Genomic DNA, 14,948 nt, shown 5'->3' with positions numbered 1-14,948 from the left:
TGTTGCACAAAAGTTTTTAATTTTGATGAATCCAATTTACCTGTTTTTCTTTTGTCGTTCTTGGTGTCATATCTAAGAATCCAAGATCATAACAAATCTAAGATCATGGAGATTTACTCCTATGTTTTCTTCTACTTTCTTTTACTTTTAACCATTAAGTTCTCTTCTAGATTTTTTAAAAAAATAAATTTATTTATTTGTTTTTGGCTGTGTTGGGTCTGTTGCTGCGTGCAGGCTTTCTCTAGTTGCTGCGAGCGGGGGCTACTCTTCGTTGCGGTGCACGGGCTTCTCATTGCGGTGGCCTCTCTTGTTGCGGAGCACGGGCTCTAGGTGCGCGCGCTTCCGTAGTTCTGGCGTGTGGGCTCAGTAGTTCTGGCTCGCGGGCTCTAGAGCGCAGGCTCAGTAGTTGTGGCGCACGGGCTTAGTTGCTCTGCGGCATGTGGGATCTTCCCAGACCAGGGATCAAACCCGTGTCCCCTGCATTGGCAGGCGGATTCTTAACCACTGCACCACCAGGGAAGTCCTCTCTTCTAGATTTTAGAAGTTATTCGCTTCATCCAGCCAAATTAGAAACATGAGAAGCTCAGCTAAGTAAGTCCTGGTGTGTGTCCTGGAAGGGCTCACAGAATAGAACGGGAAACAAAATCTCAGTAGTGACAATATCATGGTGGTCTGTGCTGGTTGTTCCCAAATGCCAGTGTGAGGATCTCTGCTGCCCCACCAGTGTTTGTAGAAAAGAAAAGAGGAATTTTTTCATAAAACTACATGTATTCAACCTAAGGAACTGTCCCTTATTATGCAAGTGGTTCCTTTCTATGATGCTAGAATGTTCTTATGACAGAAGGCTGAGAGAAGATGGTGAGCGTTTCTTTAAATTGCTCTACTTGGCAAATTAAGAATGATCGGTTCTCTGTCAGACTTCCAAATTTAGGGGAGGAAAACAGAAAACTAAACTATGAAATTCAAGAGGTTAAAAGCCACCACAGATATTCGGGTTGGTTTATATGGGCCTGCAAGGCATGTTGGGTATCCCTCCCTGGGGTTTTTAGGGAAGCCTTCACAGGGAAGCCAGATTCACTTTCTTCCTCAAATATCTGACCTATTTCTGCTTCAATCGTCATCTTTGTGCAAAATTTTTAGGAATAGACAGTTGGGGCAGGAAGAAGAGCAAATCAAAGCTAGGTCTGTTTCTTAGCCTGGATTCCTCTGGGCAGCCTCCGACTGATTCCTCTTATAGTTTTTGCCAAATGATTTTTCTTTTTCATTACCTAAGGTATATTTTAAAAAAGACAGAAAGAAAGAAATTCCACCCAGAAAGGAATACTTTTTTTCTCATGGGAAAGAATGCTCAGTTGTTTTTAGGGACTGAATGAAGTTCTGCCAATGAGTTCACTCTTGTAGAACGTTGAAATTCTCCCAAACATACTAATTAAGATGGCTTTTGTCTTTTCTGTTGGTTTTAGCTTTGAAGATACCATGAAAATGGCATGTTGCAAAATCGAGGAGCCAAGTTTGGAGGAAATGATGTGGTTCCTGCTTGGCATTCAGCCTTGCACTTGATAGACCTAGTCTAGAGAGTGGTCACCAAACTTTCCTGATTGGCCCAAGTGCCTGGGCTGTACTGTACAGTTGTGCAGTCTAATGGTTCCTTCTGGAATTGGCGCAGTGCACAAACTGTGTAGCTGTAAGCCTTGGCCTGATGTACCCCAGCAAAAACAGAAATGAGCACAGACACTCAGGAAATGTATGCTTGTGTATAAGTTATTTATGTGTATGTGTGTCAATCCACTTAGATTATATATTGATAAAACATGATTTCTTTTTTTGATTAGAAAATAAAAATGAATAGCAGTTTTAACAAATTTCATCTGTGCCCCAGTGGATGGTTTTGAACGTCCTTCAGGCAGAGTGACACGTTTGTAGGGCAAGGTTGCTTCTTAGCGGTAAGGTACTTGTGGGTCTTACCTGTTCCTGCCAGGCTCTCCATCTCACCTTCTGGCTTCTGTCTCAGAGTACACAGTCATTAATGAGGACTGCCCCGGAGCTGAGTGGAACATCATGTGTCGGGAGTGCTGTGAGTACGATCAGGTTACATGTGCCTGCCCTGGAAAGAAAGAAGTGGTGGGCTATACCATCCCTTGCTGCAGGAACGAGGAGAATGAATGTGACTCCTGCCTGATTCACCCAGGTGAGTGTGCAATGGGAGACCCCAGGTTGCCTTCATGTTTTCTGAGGTCAGTAATAGGAGCACGCCGAACACTTGAATTCTGACAGGTAGACATCAGGAGGCTACGATGCCTTGATGATTAAAAGTGGCATAATTCGACCCACTCTAACTACAGGCAAAGGAATTGGAGGAGTTAGTACCCTTTTCAGTGTTAAACTTATAAAGCTGTAGATTTATCTACTTAGTCATTCATTTAACAAATAGACTGAGCAGCTCCTTTATACCATGACAGGTAGTGGGAATACAGTGATTTTTAAAAAGACACATTCCTGGCATTTCCAGAGCTTGCAGCTTAGTGGGGGAGATGGAGGAGTAAACAGGCGGCTGTAATGCAGCATGGTAGGTGCTGTGATAGAGAAGCATGGGTACCATGGGAGCCTGGATGGGGATGTGGGAGGATGACTTATTAGAGGAGGTGATATGTGTGCTGAAGATGGAGGCAGCAAACTGAAAAGCATGAAGGGGAGCCAGCCGAGAGGTCAGGCCATAGAGAATAGCATGTGATAAGGCCCTGTGGCAAGAGAAAGCATGGAGTTTAGGGAATTGCAAGTAGCTCAGTCTGCCTGGAGGGGTATGTGTGTGTGTGTGCATGTGTGTGTGTGTGTGTGTGTGATGAGAAACATGGAAAGAGATAGACAGACCAAAGACTGAGAGAACAATCTGAAGGAGAGAACAGGGGGGCTCCAGGACAAAGGGCTTTGGAGGCTGTACTATGATGTTTAGGCTAGATCCTGAAGATATTTGGTAACATTGGAGATCTTTTCATTACAAAGGTAAAAGCTGATTTTCTCTTCAAATGCAGTATGGAGAAAGGATTGGGAGAAGGCCACAACTGGAGGCAGGGGAGGAATAATGGAGACCTTGATGAACAGAAGCCCTATGGATGGAGAGAGGTGGAGGGATTTGAGAGAGATTAGAGAGCGGAGTTGACGGCAATTTGGGATTGGTAGGGTGGGGAAGGGAAGGGCAGAGCAGAAGTCGAGGATGGTGCTCTGGCCCTGAGTTGGACATCTGGGAGGCGGTCGCAGTAATACGAGAGCATCCTAGGGTGAGATGGGACCTTCCCAGGTCACGGTGCCTATTCCTTTGCCTTTACATCAGGCTAGACCTGCCTTCTCCCAAACCCCCAATTCCCCGGCCCCCACCATAGAGGGAGCAGTGATTGTCCTTCTTCACTGAAGTGAAGATCAGTGTGGACACTGAGCTTCTCTCTTAAGGTATTTCCAGCGTGATTAGCGACTCACTGAATGTTTTCTTGGTGCTTTCATATCTGCTGCCTTGTAAATCTGACTTTTTCCAGGGGCATCTGACCTTTTCTCTTCCAGGCCTGATCAAAAGGAGGAGCTAGAGAATTTCAAATACACTTTCCTCAGACTGAAGACTAAAAGGATGTCAAAAATGTGCCTTGGGAACTTCTCTCATTTCTTCCTCTCCCCTTATTTTACAAACACAGAGAATGATGCTCATTATTACCAGGAACTTTCTTTTGAGGAAAGCTACAGAAGAAGAGAGAAAACAGGGCTCAAGTACACAGGTGTTACATCTAAACCATCTTCCTTCTCGGCAGAGAGTAAGGCTTAGCTTTAAAATAGAAGTGACCTCAGTATAACCTTTGCACATTTTTTTTTAAAAATATTTATTTATTTATTTATGGCTGTGTTGGGTCTTCGTTGCTGTGCGAGGGCCTTCTCTAGTTGCGGCAAGCGGGGGCCACTCTTCATCGCGGTGCGCGGGCCTCTCACTATCGCGGCCTCTCTTGTTGCGGAGCACAGGCTCCAGACGCGCAGGCTCAGTAATTGTGGCTCACGGGCCTAGTTGCTCCGTGGCATGTGGGATCTTCCCAGACCAGGGCTGGAACCCGTGTCCCCTGCATTAGCAGGCAGATTCTCAACCACTGCGCCACCAGGGAAGCCCCTAACCTTTGCACATTTGATCCAGAAAAGAAACCCACTGTTCCAATTCCCTGATGGTGAGAATGGTTTGTAGGGAAATAGTTGAGTAGTGCCTCCAAATCTTCTAAGGAAATTTTGAGAGCTAAGCCAGGGTCTCCTGACTAGGGGTCCTTGGCAGGGATGCTGAAGTCTTTGAACAATTTTCAATATTTTCCAAAGCTTAGCGATTACTGTTGTTATGAGGGTGGGCCTTTGGTTTAATGAGCTGGCATGAGGTCGTGGAATAAATAAGAGACCTTCATAGACAGTGCTGTGTGCTTCCTACTGCATCATATAGAAGGGCATCAACGTCTGCCATGCCTGCACCCAACATCTTATTACATCATACAGGAGACACCCAATATTACCACGTTGAATGGTGCTAGGAAGGATCTTTCAAACTGAGTAGTGAAGAACTGTCCCATATCAACCATCTGGTTGCCCTGAAAGGAAAGGCTAGAGAAAGGCTTTTTAAAAAAAAAAAGATTTTCAAAAATAGTGAATTGGTGTCCTAGCAGTCCCTACTGGTGATCAAAGAGGTTTCTCTGTGTGTGTGTGTCATTATGAACTCAGGCATTTTTATTTATTTATGTGATTTAATCCATTTCAGTCATTATTTATTTTAATGCACACATCCCATATTATAACACTGGGTGCCCCTTTATGTCTTTCTGTGTTCTTCTGACGTGACCACACTGTTTTTGAAGACTTCTTGATTTCTCGCATGACAAGATATTTTAGCCTCTTCTTGTATATTTTCTGCCCCAGATCTGGAATCAGCCACTTCTCAAAGGAACTTTGGTCTGAGACCACGATCTGGTCACTTGAGGTGTTCCTTGCTATTGGACTGTCATTGTTACAAGGTTTTGTTTGTATGTTTTTTTAAGTGGACGGAGCTGGGAAACATGTATTTTTTAAAATGAATTTTTGCTGCTACTCAAGTTCAAATGTAATATTCCAAGGTTGTTAATTAACTTCTTTGATTTTATATTTGTATGTCTTTTCTCTCATGGTGAAAATCCTGTTTCCTGATAATATTAACCTAATCACTTACTTGCTTTATCTTATAATTGTAAAAACAACAACAGCACCATTGGTATTAGTAATAAGACCACTGATGATAGTGGTTTTTATTCACCTTAGAATATATCTCACTAAGTATATAGAGTCAAAATACTATGTTTTAAAGCCAATTGATGTAGTTCTTTTGTCTGTGGTGTTATACCATCTACTTGTCTGTGGTGTTATACCATCTACACTACTTGATGTGTAGTTAGGTTTATTGTTTCTATCTGTTTTCTATATTTGACAATACAAGCAAATATGTGTGTGCATTTCTGTATCTTTCCCCTTCTTGCACAAAAGACAGCATGCCATAAACACTGCTAACTGCCTTGCTTTTTTGTCTTAACAATATATGCAGGAGATCACTCACTGACAGTAATAAGGCTGGTTGTTTTTTTTCCCTTTCTTTTTACAGTTGCATATAACTGCATCATGTGGATTACCATAGTTCATGAGTATCTGGGTTATTTCTAGCTTTTTGCTGTTATAAATACTACTATAGTGAATAGCCTCAGGCATACATCAGCTAGTATTTTTGCAGCATATCTTTGGGGTAGATTCCTGGAAGAAGAATTGCTGCATCAAAGGGAAGTGCATATGTCATTTTGCCAGCCTTTGCCAGATTCTCCTCCATGCATTTGGCATTCACAGCAGCCGTACATGAGAGTACCGTTTTCCCGAAGTCTTGCGACAGAATGTGTTGTTTTGGAATTTTGTCAGTCTCAAAGGTGCGAAATGGGATCTCAGCCTGGTTTAAGAATTTCTATCACTTCTATCATTATGCTGGACAGCGATTCTTTCTCTTGTGATGGCAGTAATTGCACGAGGATCGATGCCCAGGGGCGTGGTGGTGGGGATGGCAGTGCTGACGTCCAGCAGTGCCCAACGGCACTGGGGCCCTCAGTGGAGCAAGGCGGCTGTGTATTTTAGTGTGTTTCTAGGCTGTGTAGCTTGGACCTCGGTCCTCTAACCCTTCTGGCAATACCGTGAGCGACTTAGCGTCTTTTTAACACAGACTTGTTCATCTTAATCACCTGGCTGGTTTTTGTGGCTTGCACCTAATGGTCCGGATGTTACTGTGCTGAGAGTTGGCAGGGGTGTAGAGGGCGGACTCTGAGTCCATTGGCCTCCTTGGTGGCACAGTGGGTAGGAAATCGAACGGGAATGTGGCACATGGGCGAAGATGGCCTTTAAAAGACCATCTTTTAAAGCGGTCTTTTAAAGGACCCTTGGGACCCAGTTATGGGCCATATGAAATTTGATGAATCATATTAGCAATTCTTTTCTGGTCGGAAGAGACACTGGGAGAGGGAAGCAAAGTCAGGATGGTGTGCAGAGAGAGAGCTACAAGTCTCTGTCCTACAGAAATCACACATATGTACACTGCATGTATACACTACAGGCCAATGAAAACCTAATTTTAGCCAAAAGCAAAAAAGTATGCTATTAGCTCAAGGAAATGCTGGTTATCTTGGACAGTTCAGAAGCCTGGATTATTCATCCATTCAACCATCCATCTATCCATTTATTTATTCGCTCAGATCTCAAATAATAATATTTCTGGAACACTTATTATGTGCCAGATACTGTATTAAGTGGGGGTGGATATATGGTTGAACATGGTGCAGTCGCTGACTTCAGTCTGTACAGGAAAACAGACAGTAGGCAGTTAAAACTGAGCATGCTATATGTTATGGTGGGGATAAGCCAAGAGGAGGTATGGGAATGCAGAATAATAATAATAGTTCATGTTTTGGGGGTACTTGCTATGTGCCAGGCCCTTTACATGTGTGAATTTAATTTCTAAAACAGCTTTATGAGGTAGGCACAGTTTTTAACCCTGGGTTTACAGATGACGACATTGAGGTACAGAGAGCTTAAGCAATTTGCTCAGGGACACACAGCTGGACAGTGGAGGCGCCAGAACTTAGCGCTCCGTTTTAATAAGTGGGATTGGATTATCTCTATGTTTCCTCACGGTCCCCCACCCCTCAGGAGACCATGTTTTAAAAATAACCCTTGACTAGGGTCTGCTCAACCCTCTCTGGTGTGGCCTGCTGGTGGGGGGGAGCCTGACACCTTCCAGGGTGAGCCCATTATTAGGCATTAAGGTTGTTTCTGACGGCACACTCTGGTTATAGAAGTATATGCCACAGAAGAATATTTAATGGAATGGGAAGATGGTTACTATCTATTATTAAATTAAAAGGTAAGTCATTAAAAACAGAATGTACAGTATATAGTATAAGCCTAATTTTTAAAAAATGTGTTCATGTATAGAGAGGGAATTACTGATCATTTTCTCTGGGTGATGGAATTTTTGGTGTTTTTAATTGAATTCTTTTTGCTTGTCTGAATTTTCTAAATATTCCATAATAAACATGTAATATTTTTATAAAGAGAAGAAATACCCTGTATTGATGGATTCTACCTTTTACTACAGGTTATTTCATTTTGCATTAAAACGTCAGCCACAAATGAAACAAGCCAGACACAAAAGGCCATATATTGTATGATTCCATTCATATGAAATGACTGGTAGATTACTGGTTGCCAGGGATTAGGGCCAAGGGTGGGGATTGGCGAATGGGGAGTGACTGCTAATGAGTATGGGGTCTTTTGTGGGGAAGGTGATGAAATGTTCTAAAGTTAGAGAATAGTGATGGTTATGCAACTCTGGGGTATGTTAGAACCCACTGAATTGTACACTTTAAAAGAGGGAATTTTATGGTATGTGAATTATCTCCATGTAGGCTTTTTAAAAACTAATGCATTCGAACCAAAATGTGCAATCAGTCTGGAAGCTTATTACTAAATATTTTTGATATCTCATAGTACTTTTCAGGTTACTGATGTTACGTGAGATATGGCACCCTTGTAAAACGTGAAAAATTTACAACCAGCAAGAGGGTTTTCCTTCAGTACAAACAACAGTGTAATTTAGATTTGGTTTTCATATAGTAATAGGCATTTGCTGTCAATTAGTCTTAAATTTGGAGGTATTTTCATCAATGTTATTTGCTTTATAAAACATAGCGATTACAAAATAATTTTAAATAGCATTGTGTTTTATTGAAACTTAAAGTTCATAATTATGACCAGAAATGGAATTAAAAAAAAAAAAAGCCGTCAGCCATTAACTAGGAAGATGGTTCAGCCCACCCTCCTAAACTCCTCAGTCTGAATTCTGGTGCCTCTAGCGTCTTCCTAGGAATGAGCATTTTTTCCTAAGGGCTTTGGCACCTTTCTAGGTCCAGATGCCCTTAGTTGAGACAAGGTCCTGGGAAGGTCCATAGTTTCTCTCTCGTGCAGCCGATCAGAACCTGCATGTGCTTAATCTAACACCCTTCTGCTTGGAAAAATTTCAGGTTGTACCATCTTTGAAAACTGCAAGACGTGCCGAAACGGCTCGTGGGGGGGTACTCTGGACGACTTCTACGTGAAGGGCATCTACTGTGCAGAGTGCCACGCGGGCTGGTACGGAGGAGACTGCATGCGTGAGTAGACCCTGACATAGCTCCGTCTCTAGCGTGTGCTCCTTTAAAGTCTCAGCTTTGCCATGGACTAAGGTTTATCTTGTTGGACTCTGAGTTCTGGAAAGTTGGTGGTCAGAGGGCTTTCTAGGTAAGACTGTAAAAAGCAAAGATGTGTTTCCATCTGTTGGGTGTGGATTGTGGACTTCTGTTTGGAATTGGCCACGGGAGGTTTCTGTCTGCTCTTAAATCTTCCCCTCTCTCCGAAATGAAGCCAATGCATTCTGCACAGAGCATGCCTCATGTCCACTGAGAAGCAATTGCGTGTTGTCATTGGTCAGCAAGCAGTGAATAAGTCTTCAAAAATGCTAAGTCTGTAGTGCATTTAACATATGAATTTCTATTGGAAGCCTTCTTGAATCCTGAGTTAAATTCCTGGAACCCACATCAAATTGTCAGCATGCCACTTGTCCCAGGAAAGGGATTCTTTCTGGGTTCTGCTTGATCTCCAAGAATTACTAAAATCTTTATTAGGGTTCCCCTCTGAGTCAATAATCCTTTGAAAATGGAGTGGAAATCTAACCTGTCTCAGTTTAAGATTCGTCTCTGCAGCAACTGAGAGTCAGTATCTGGAGCAATGTACAAACTGTCATTATTTCGTTAAGCCTATTTTACACGTTTCCTATTTGAATCAGGAGCAGTCAGGATGGTCTTAGAGTCTAAGTAATTTTACTCCTATGAACGATATTTCCCGTCTGCAGAAATAGAGGATGGAGTGCTATTGGTGTTCTTTGCTTGATCAAACCTGTCGCAAAATGCAAGAGTCTAGGGCAAAGGGTGAAGAAGATACCTAAGTCTATGTGAGTTCAGACCCCTTATTCTCAACCACAGTACTCACCTACCTCCCAGTGGTGAGTTCTTCCTAATAGCTCTGTTTTCTCTGCAAAGCAGGATATGAAATCTCTAATGATAGCAGAGTAGAAGGGAAGCTGAGGCTTGAGAGTACTGAAGTTTTGGGACAGCCACGTGATGAATGAGGAAATGCACCAGCTAGCGATAATTTAAAGCATGTCCAAGCAAGGCTGAGGACCCAGTTGAAGCTGGAACTCCTGTGTAGGTGATGCAGCCAGGACAGGTGGATGATACTCTCTAGCAGCATGGTAGCAGAGATGAATAAAAGCAGTCATTAGGTTGATCCAAGAGTTGGCTGAGACATGATTGTCCAGGGATCCAGGTTGGGTAGGACATGAAACCAAAAAGAACCTGGTAAAGGAATAGGGACTGGAGGTCTCGATGAGATGGAAAAGCAGGCTTAGTGATAATAAAGCAATGGAACATGTAGATGGAAGAGGTATTGTGGTCAGAGAACAGAATTTCTAAGTTGAAGCTTTCAGGGGTGGTGGTGATAATGGGTTCATATAGATTAGTCAGTTTTTGCTGTGTAACAAACAACCTCAAAAGGACAGATGTGTATTTTTCTCTATCCTGGGTCTGTGAGTTGGCTGGGGTTTAACTGGTTTCAGCTGGGTTGGCCTGGGTTGAACTCTAGGGTTCAGAACTCAGACCAAAGGGACAACTTGGGGTGCGGTCTTCTCATAGTGGGTCACAGAAGCACAAGAGACCAAGCCAAACACACAGCCACATTTAAGGCCTCTGCTCACATCACGTTCACTCATATTCCAAGGAAGTCACATGGCTAATCCTCAAATCAGTCAAGTATGAGAGTATATTCCATCCCAAGGGGAAGGGTACAAATATTTCCTAAACAATACTCTAAACACTCTGTGTGAGTAAGTGGGTTTGTTTAGCGGACAAGGCAGAGAAGGGGAATAATATTTGCATGCAGGAGGTCAAAGACAGAAGGACTGCATTTGCCCAAAGAAATCCTGTAGGTGTGTCTTTCCAAATGGTACCTATTGGTTGAGTCCTGGGTTTAGCCTCATTGTAAGAGCTGACTGTGTATGGAGTCTGATTGGTTGGATTAGTGATGGTGTCCATGTGTAGGATCAAAGCCTTCTCAAGGACAGCTGAACTGGCTCAGGGCAACTGGTCATCACCACTAGGCAGGCAAAGCGGAGCATACATGCCCCCATTCATTAAAAAAAAATTTAATGAATAAATCTACCCATAACCATTCAAAAAATATTTCTTGAATGGATGCTTCCAGGTGCAACGATGAGCAAGACAGATGTAGTCACTGCCATCTTAGAGCTTGAAAATTAGAGAGGAGAGAACAAAAAACAAAACAAAACACAAAACAAGAGTGTGGTCAATGCTCTGAAACAAACAAAGTAATGGTCATACTCCTATCTCATTCTGTGTTGCTTCAGTTATGCTTGTTCAATTCCGTGATGTTTGTTCTGGAAGCCTCATTCCATATAGTGTATGTTACCTGATCCCTGTCTTCATTTCACCCAGTTATGGATATTATCTGATCACAGCCACATACACGAAGGAAGCATTTCTTATGGATCACTGGGCTGGTCACCAGGGAATACAGTGAACCCTCCGTGAGTTTACAGTACATTCGTGGAAACGGGGCTTGACCCTAAGAAGACATCAGTAGGATGTTATTAGGTTCTTATCACCTACAGCGCATACTGGCACTAAATAAATGTGAAGGGAATTCATAAGAGGAAGTAATTCATTTCAGTATTTGTTGAATGCCTGCTCAGTGCTGGGCACCATGCTGCCTGCCTCTGTTAAGGGGCAGCTGAGCACTTGGGTGGTCTGTGCACAGCTGGGGCACAGTGTGGGAGCCAGGTGGCAGTGCAAGCATTTGCCCAGTAGATGGCGCCCAAGCGATCCTTTCAGGCCCTTTAATCCTGGAGGAGGAAGGCTTCCTGCTCAGCACCATTGCAGAGCCCTGGAATTTTTTCCTGAGTGCCATATAGAACCTTAGAAGGAAAGAGGAGTGCAAATGCCAGAAAGTATCAGCCTCTTTTATATTTGAGTTATAGAACATTCAGTACTGAGCAGTCGTGGTAGCACCTTTATTTGCTCACCATCCTTGACAATGCTTGTCACAGTTGGTATTAACCTAACTACTTAGAGTCTTAAAATCCATTAGGTGATTGATTGATTCATAACCATTGACAAGTTCCATTAACCAAGAGAATTGGAGAAGGGCTGGAGGTCACTGAGCCCAGGAGACAACTTTCTTCACATCTTCCTGGCGAGGAAATGTTGGTTTAGTAATCTCAGAATACTCAGGCTAAGAAGCTGATTCCTTCTTTCTCCAACTTTTTATTTTGAAAAGTTTTAAATACACAGAAAGTTGAAAGAATACTTCATTCATCCTTTACCTGGATTTACCCATTATTATCATTTTCCCACATTTGGCCTGCTCTCTCTTCTTCTGCACTATGGATTCATGAATTTTCTTTTTTTTCCACGTTCATAGCACTACCATCATTTTTTAATGCTCAAATTGTCCCAGAATTGGCCACCGAAGACCCTTTAAGACCACTTCATCACATCATTCTCTGAGCACTTCCTTGCTTCTTGGCCACCGTACCGCCCCACCCTCTTCCAAAATGTTTCAAGTTCACCTTGATTGTTTACATACAGGTCCTGGAACCAGCCATTTCTCCACGAATCCTGGTTCCTTTTGTGGGGAATGGTATTTAGGAACTGTGATCTGGTGCTGGCCATGAGAGACACTGATCTCTAAAGTCAAAATCAAGGCTTCCTTTCAAAGCTTCTTAAACAGGAAAGTTGAGTTCTTAAGTGGAACCACTCTGCTGACTTCCAGAGTGAAGTTTATTTAACTTGGCCTTCAGACCAAGTTCCTAAGCCACCAAATGAGATGAGTGTGAGAGGGCCCGAGAGCCACCCAGATGCCACACTTCTAGGTAGCACTGAAGTGATGCCACCCTTCGGCCCAAAGGATCTAGGGGAGGTAAGAAGGTTAGGAAAGCAACCTAGATGGAGAGAGGGATTATGGGGAGAGATTATAGGCCCTTAACCCTGGTTTCTTTCTTAGTTATATTATAGATATAAGCAAGAGGAGCAGAGGAACTGACCATCAGCTGTGACCAAAAATGTTTGTGGGGCTGGAATATCAGGCTGGTCCTTGAGCCATAACCAGGAATGATCAAGAGCAAATGAGAAAGAGAGAGAGAGGGAGAGAGGGAGACAGGAAGGGAAGAGAGAAGGAGGGAGGAGAGGGAGAGAGGGAGGGAGGAAAGGAGGGAAGAAAAGAAGGAAGGAGGGAGAGCCGGAGGGAGAGGGGGAGGGAGAGAAAAGGCTCACAAATCTGTGTGTGACTGATTTACTGATTGAAGGAGCCGTCCTCCTGGGAGAGCATAGAGTCACCTGGGTGGAGTTACTGAAGACGGGCTCAGCTTCCTCTGGGCTTTTGTGTCGCGACACTTCCAGGAAAGGGACAATGCCCAATTAGGAACAAATTGGGGATGGCATTATGTGGTAGTTAACAGCTGGGCTTGGAACCATTAGGACCTGGATTTTAATCTCTCCCGTGACTTCTTCCTCCGTGACTTTGGGCAAAGTTACCCAATCTTTGTAAATCTCAGTTTCCTCATTTACAAAATGGGGAAAATAATAATGCCCCCTCAGAGGATTTTTGTGAGGGTTAACTGAAGTGCTGTCTATAAAATTCCTTAATATGGAGTCTGGTATATAGTAAGTGCTCAATAAATGGTAGTTGCTATTGGTATTATTACTAAACCAGAGCCTTGAAGGGAGCTCTTTTTCTTTTTCTTTGTTGCAAAGGAAATCAATGTAGGGCCAGAGAGGAAAAAATAATAAAACAGAACTTCCCAAGGGACAAGAGAATATACACTGGCCATGAGGAGGTTATCTTCTCAGGACCATTGGTATGGGGGGAGGGGCTTCAAAAATGGTTTGATTGGGCAGGGAGATGTTCGATTTAATCTGGCATAGTCATTCATTCAGTTAACAATTAATTAAGCACCTACTCGATGCATACAAAGGTGTGAGCAAGACAGACAAGGTCCCTGCTCTCACAGAACTGTGTCATGGAGGAGACAAACATTTAAACCACCATTATAAAGTATCAGGTTGGTTGGGATTATAGGCCAAATCACAGGATGAGCCATGAAGTCATTCCTGGACATCTAATGAAGACCTGAGCCCCTGACAAAAGCCATCACTTAGCACTTATTTTGAACCAGCTATTGTTCTAAGTACCTTCATGTACAAACTCATTAATCCTCATCACAGCCTTTTTTTTTTTTTTTTTTTAATATTAGATATATGTCCCCCAAACTCAATGCATTTTTTTTTTAAATTTATTTATTTATGGCTGTGTTGGGTCTTCGTTTCTGTGCGAGGGCTTTCTCCAGTTGCGGCAAGCGGGGGCCACTCTTCATCGCGGTGCGTGGGCCTCTCACCATCGCGGCCTCTCCTGTCGCGGAGCACAGGCTCCAGACGCGCAGGCTCAGTAGTTGTGGCTCACGGGCCTAGTTGCTCCGTGGCATGTGGGATCTTCCCAGACCAGGGCTCGAACCCGTGTCCCCTGCATTGGCAGGCAGACTCTCAACCACTGCGCCACCAGGGAAGCCCAACAGCCTTTTATAATTATACAGCCTCAAAGGCATTGAGGCACAGAGGGGCTGAGTAACATTCCTGCTTGCTGTCATGCAGCTGGTAAGTGGCAAAGCCAAGATGCCAATTCAGAGGTTGGGCCCCAGGGCCCAGTCTCTCATCCTCTATACTAAACCACCTCTTGATGTGAGAGGCCCGTGAGGTCCTCACTCCGAGTGCCTGTCTGAGGACCTAGCAGGTCAGGGTAGGATGAACCAAATCACATGGAAGGTGTGAGCTTCCTTCCGGCTCCTGGTCCTTCCCATGTCCTCATCCAGGCTTTTGTGCTGCCATCACTGTCCGAGCTCCTGGGCCTACAGACTTTAGGGCTTCAGCCGATGATGTAAAGAGGCTCCTAGGAGCCCTGGAGCGGTGGGTCAGAACCTGGGCTGTCACCTGTGATTCTTGTACCAAATTTGTGTCTCAGATCCAGACAAGACTCGAGACGTGACAGTATTAGTTGCCATTTACTGAGGATTTCTGTGTACCAGGCACTTTGCTAAATGCTTTACATACAATATCTATCTCATTTAATCCTCAAACAAATAAGAATTTATCAACAACAACAACATGGTAGTAGGTACTCCTATTATGCTTATTTCCACATGAGGGAACCTTGGCTTGGAAAATCTAGAGAACTTGTCTCGGGTCACACAGCTAGGAAAATCTGAACTGAGATTAGGA

General features: G+C 43.5%; 1 protein-coding gene across 4 annotated transcripts in view; it reads left to right on the top strand.

Moving 5' to 3' along the window:
- Positions 1 to 14,948, top strand: part of PAMR1 (peptidase domain containing associated with muscle regeneration 1) — a 175,063-nt gene that overhangs the window by 118,465 nt on the left and 41,650 nt on the right. For all 4 annotated transcript variants that reach the window (XM_036861655.1, XM_036861654.1, XM_036861657.1 and 1 more), the window contains 2 exons: positions 2,012 to 2,188; positions 8,592 to 8,720. In XM_036861655.1, coding sequence (XP_036717550.1) covers positions 2,012 to 2,188; positions 8,592 to 8,720 — 306 coding nt within the window. The remainder of the gene's footprint in view (positions 1 to 2,011; positions 2,189 to 8,591; positions 8,721 to 14,948) is intronic.

The sequence above is a fragment of the Balaenoptera musculus genome, chromosome 8 (assembly GCF_009873245.2).
Source record: "Balaenoptera musculus isolate JJ_BM4_2016_0621 chromosome 8, mBalMus1.pri.v3, whole genome shotgun sequence".
Classification (NCBI taxonomy): domain Eukaryota; kingdom Metazoa; phylum Chordata; class Mammalia; order Artiodactyla; family Balaenopteridae; genus Balaenoptera; species Balaenoptera musculus.
Note: the sequence above shows the minus strand (reverse complement) of the source record. Positions and strands in the feature narration are given on the sequence as shown.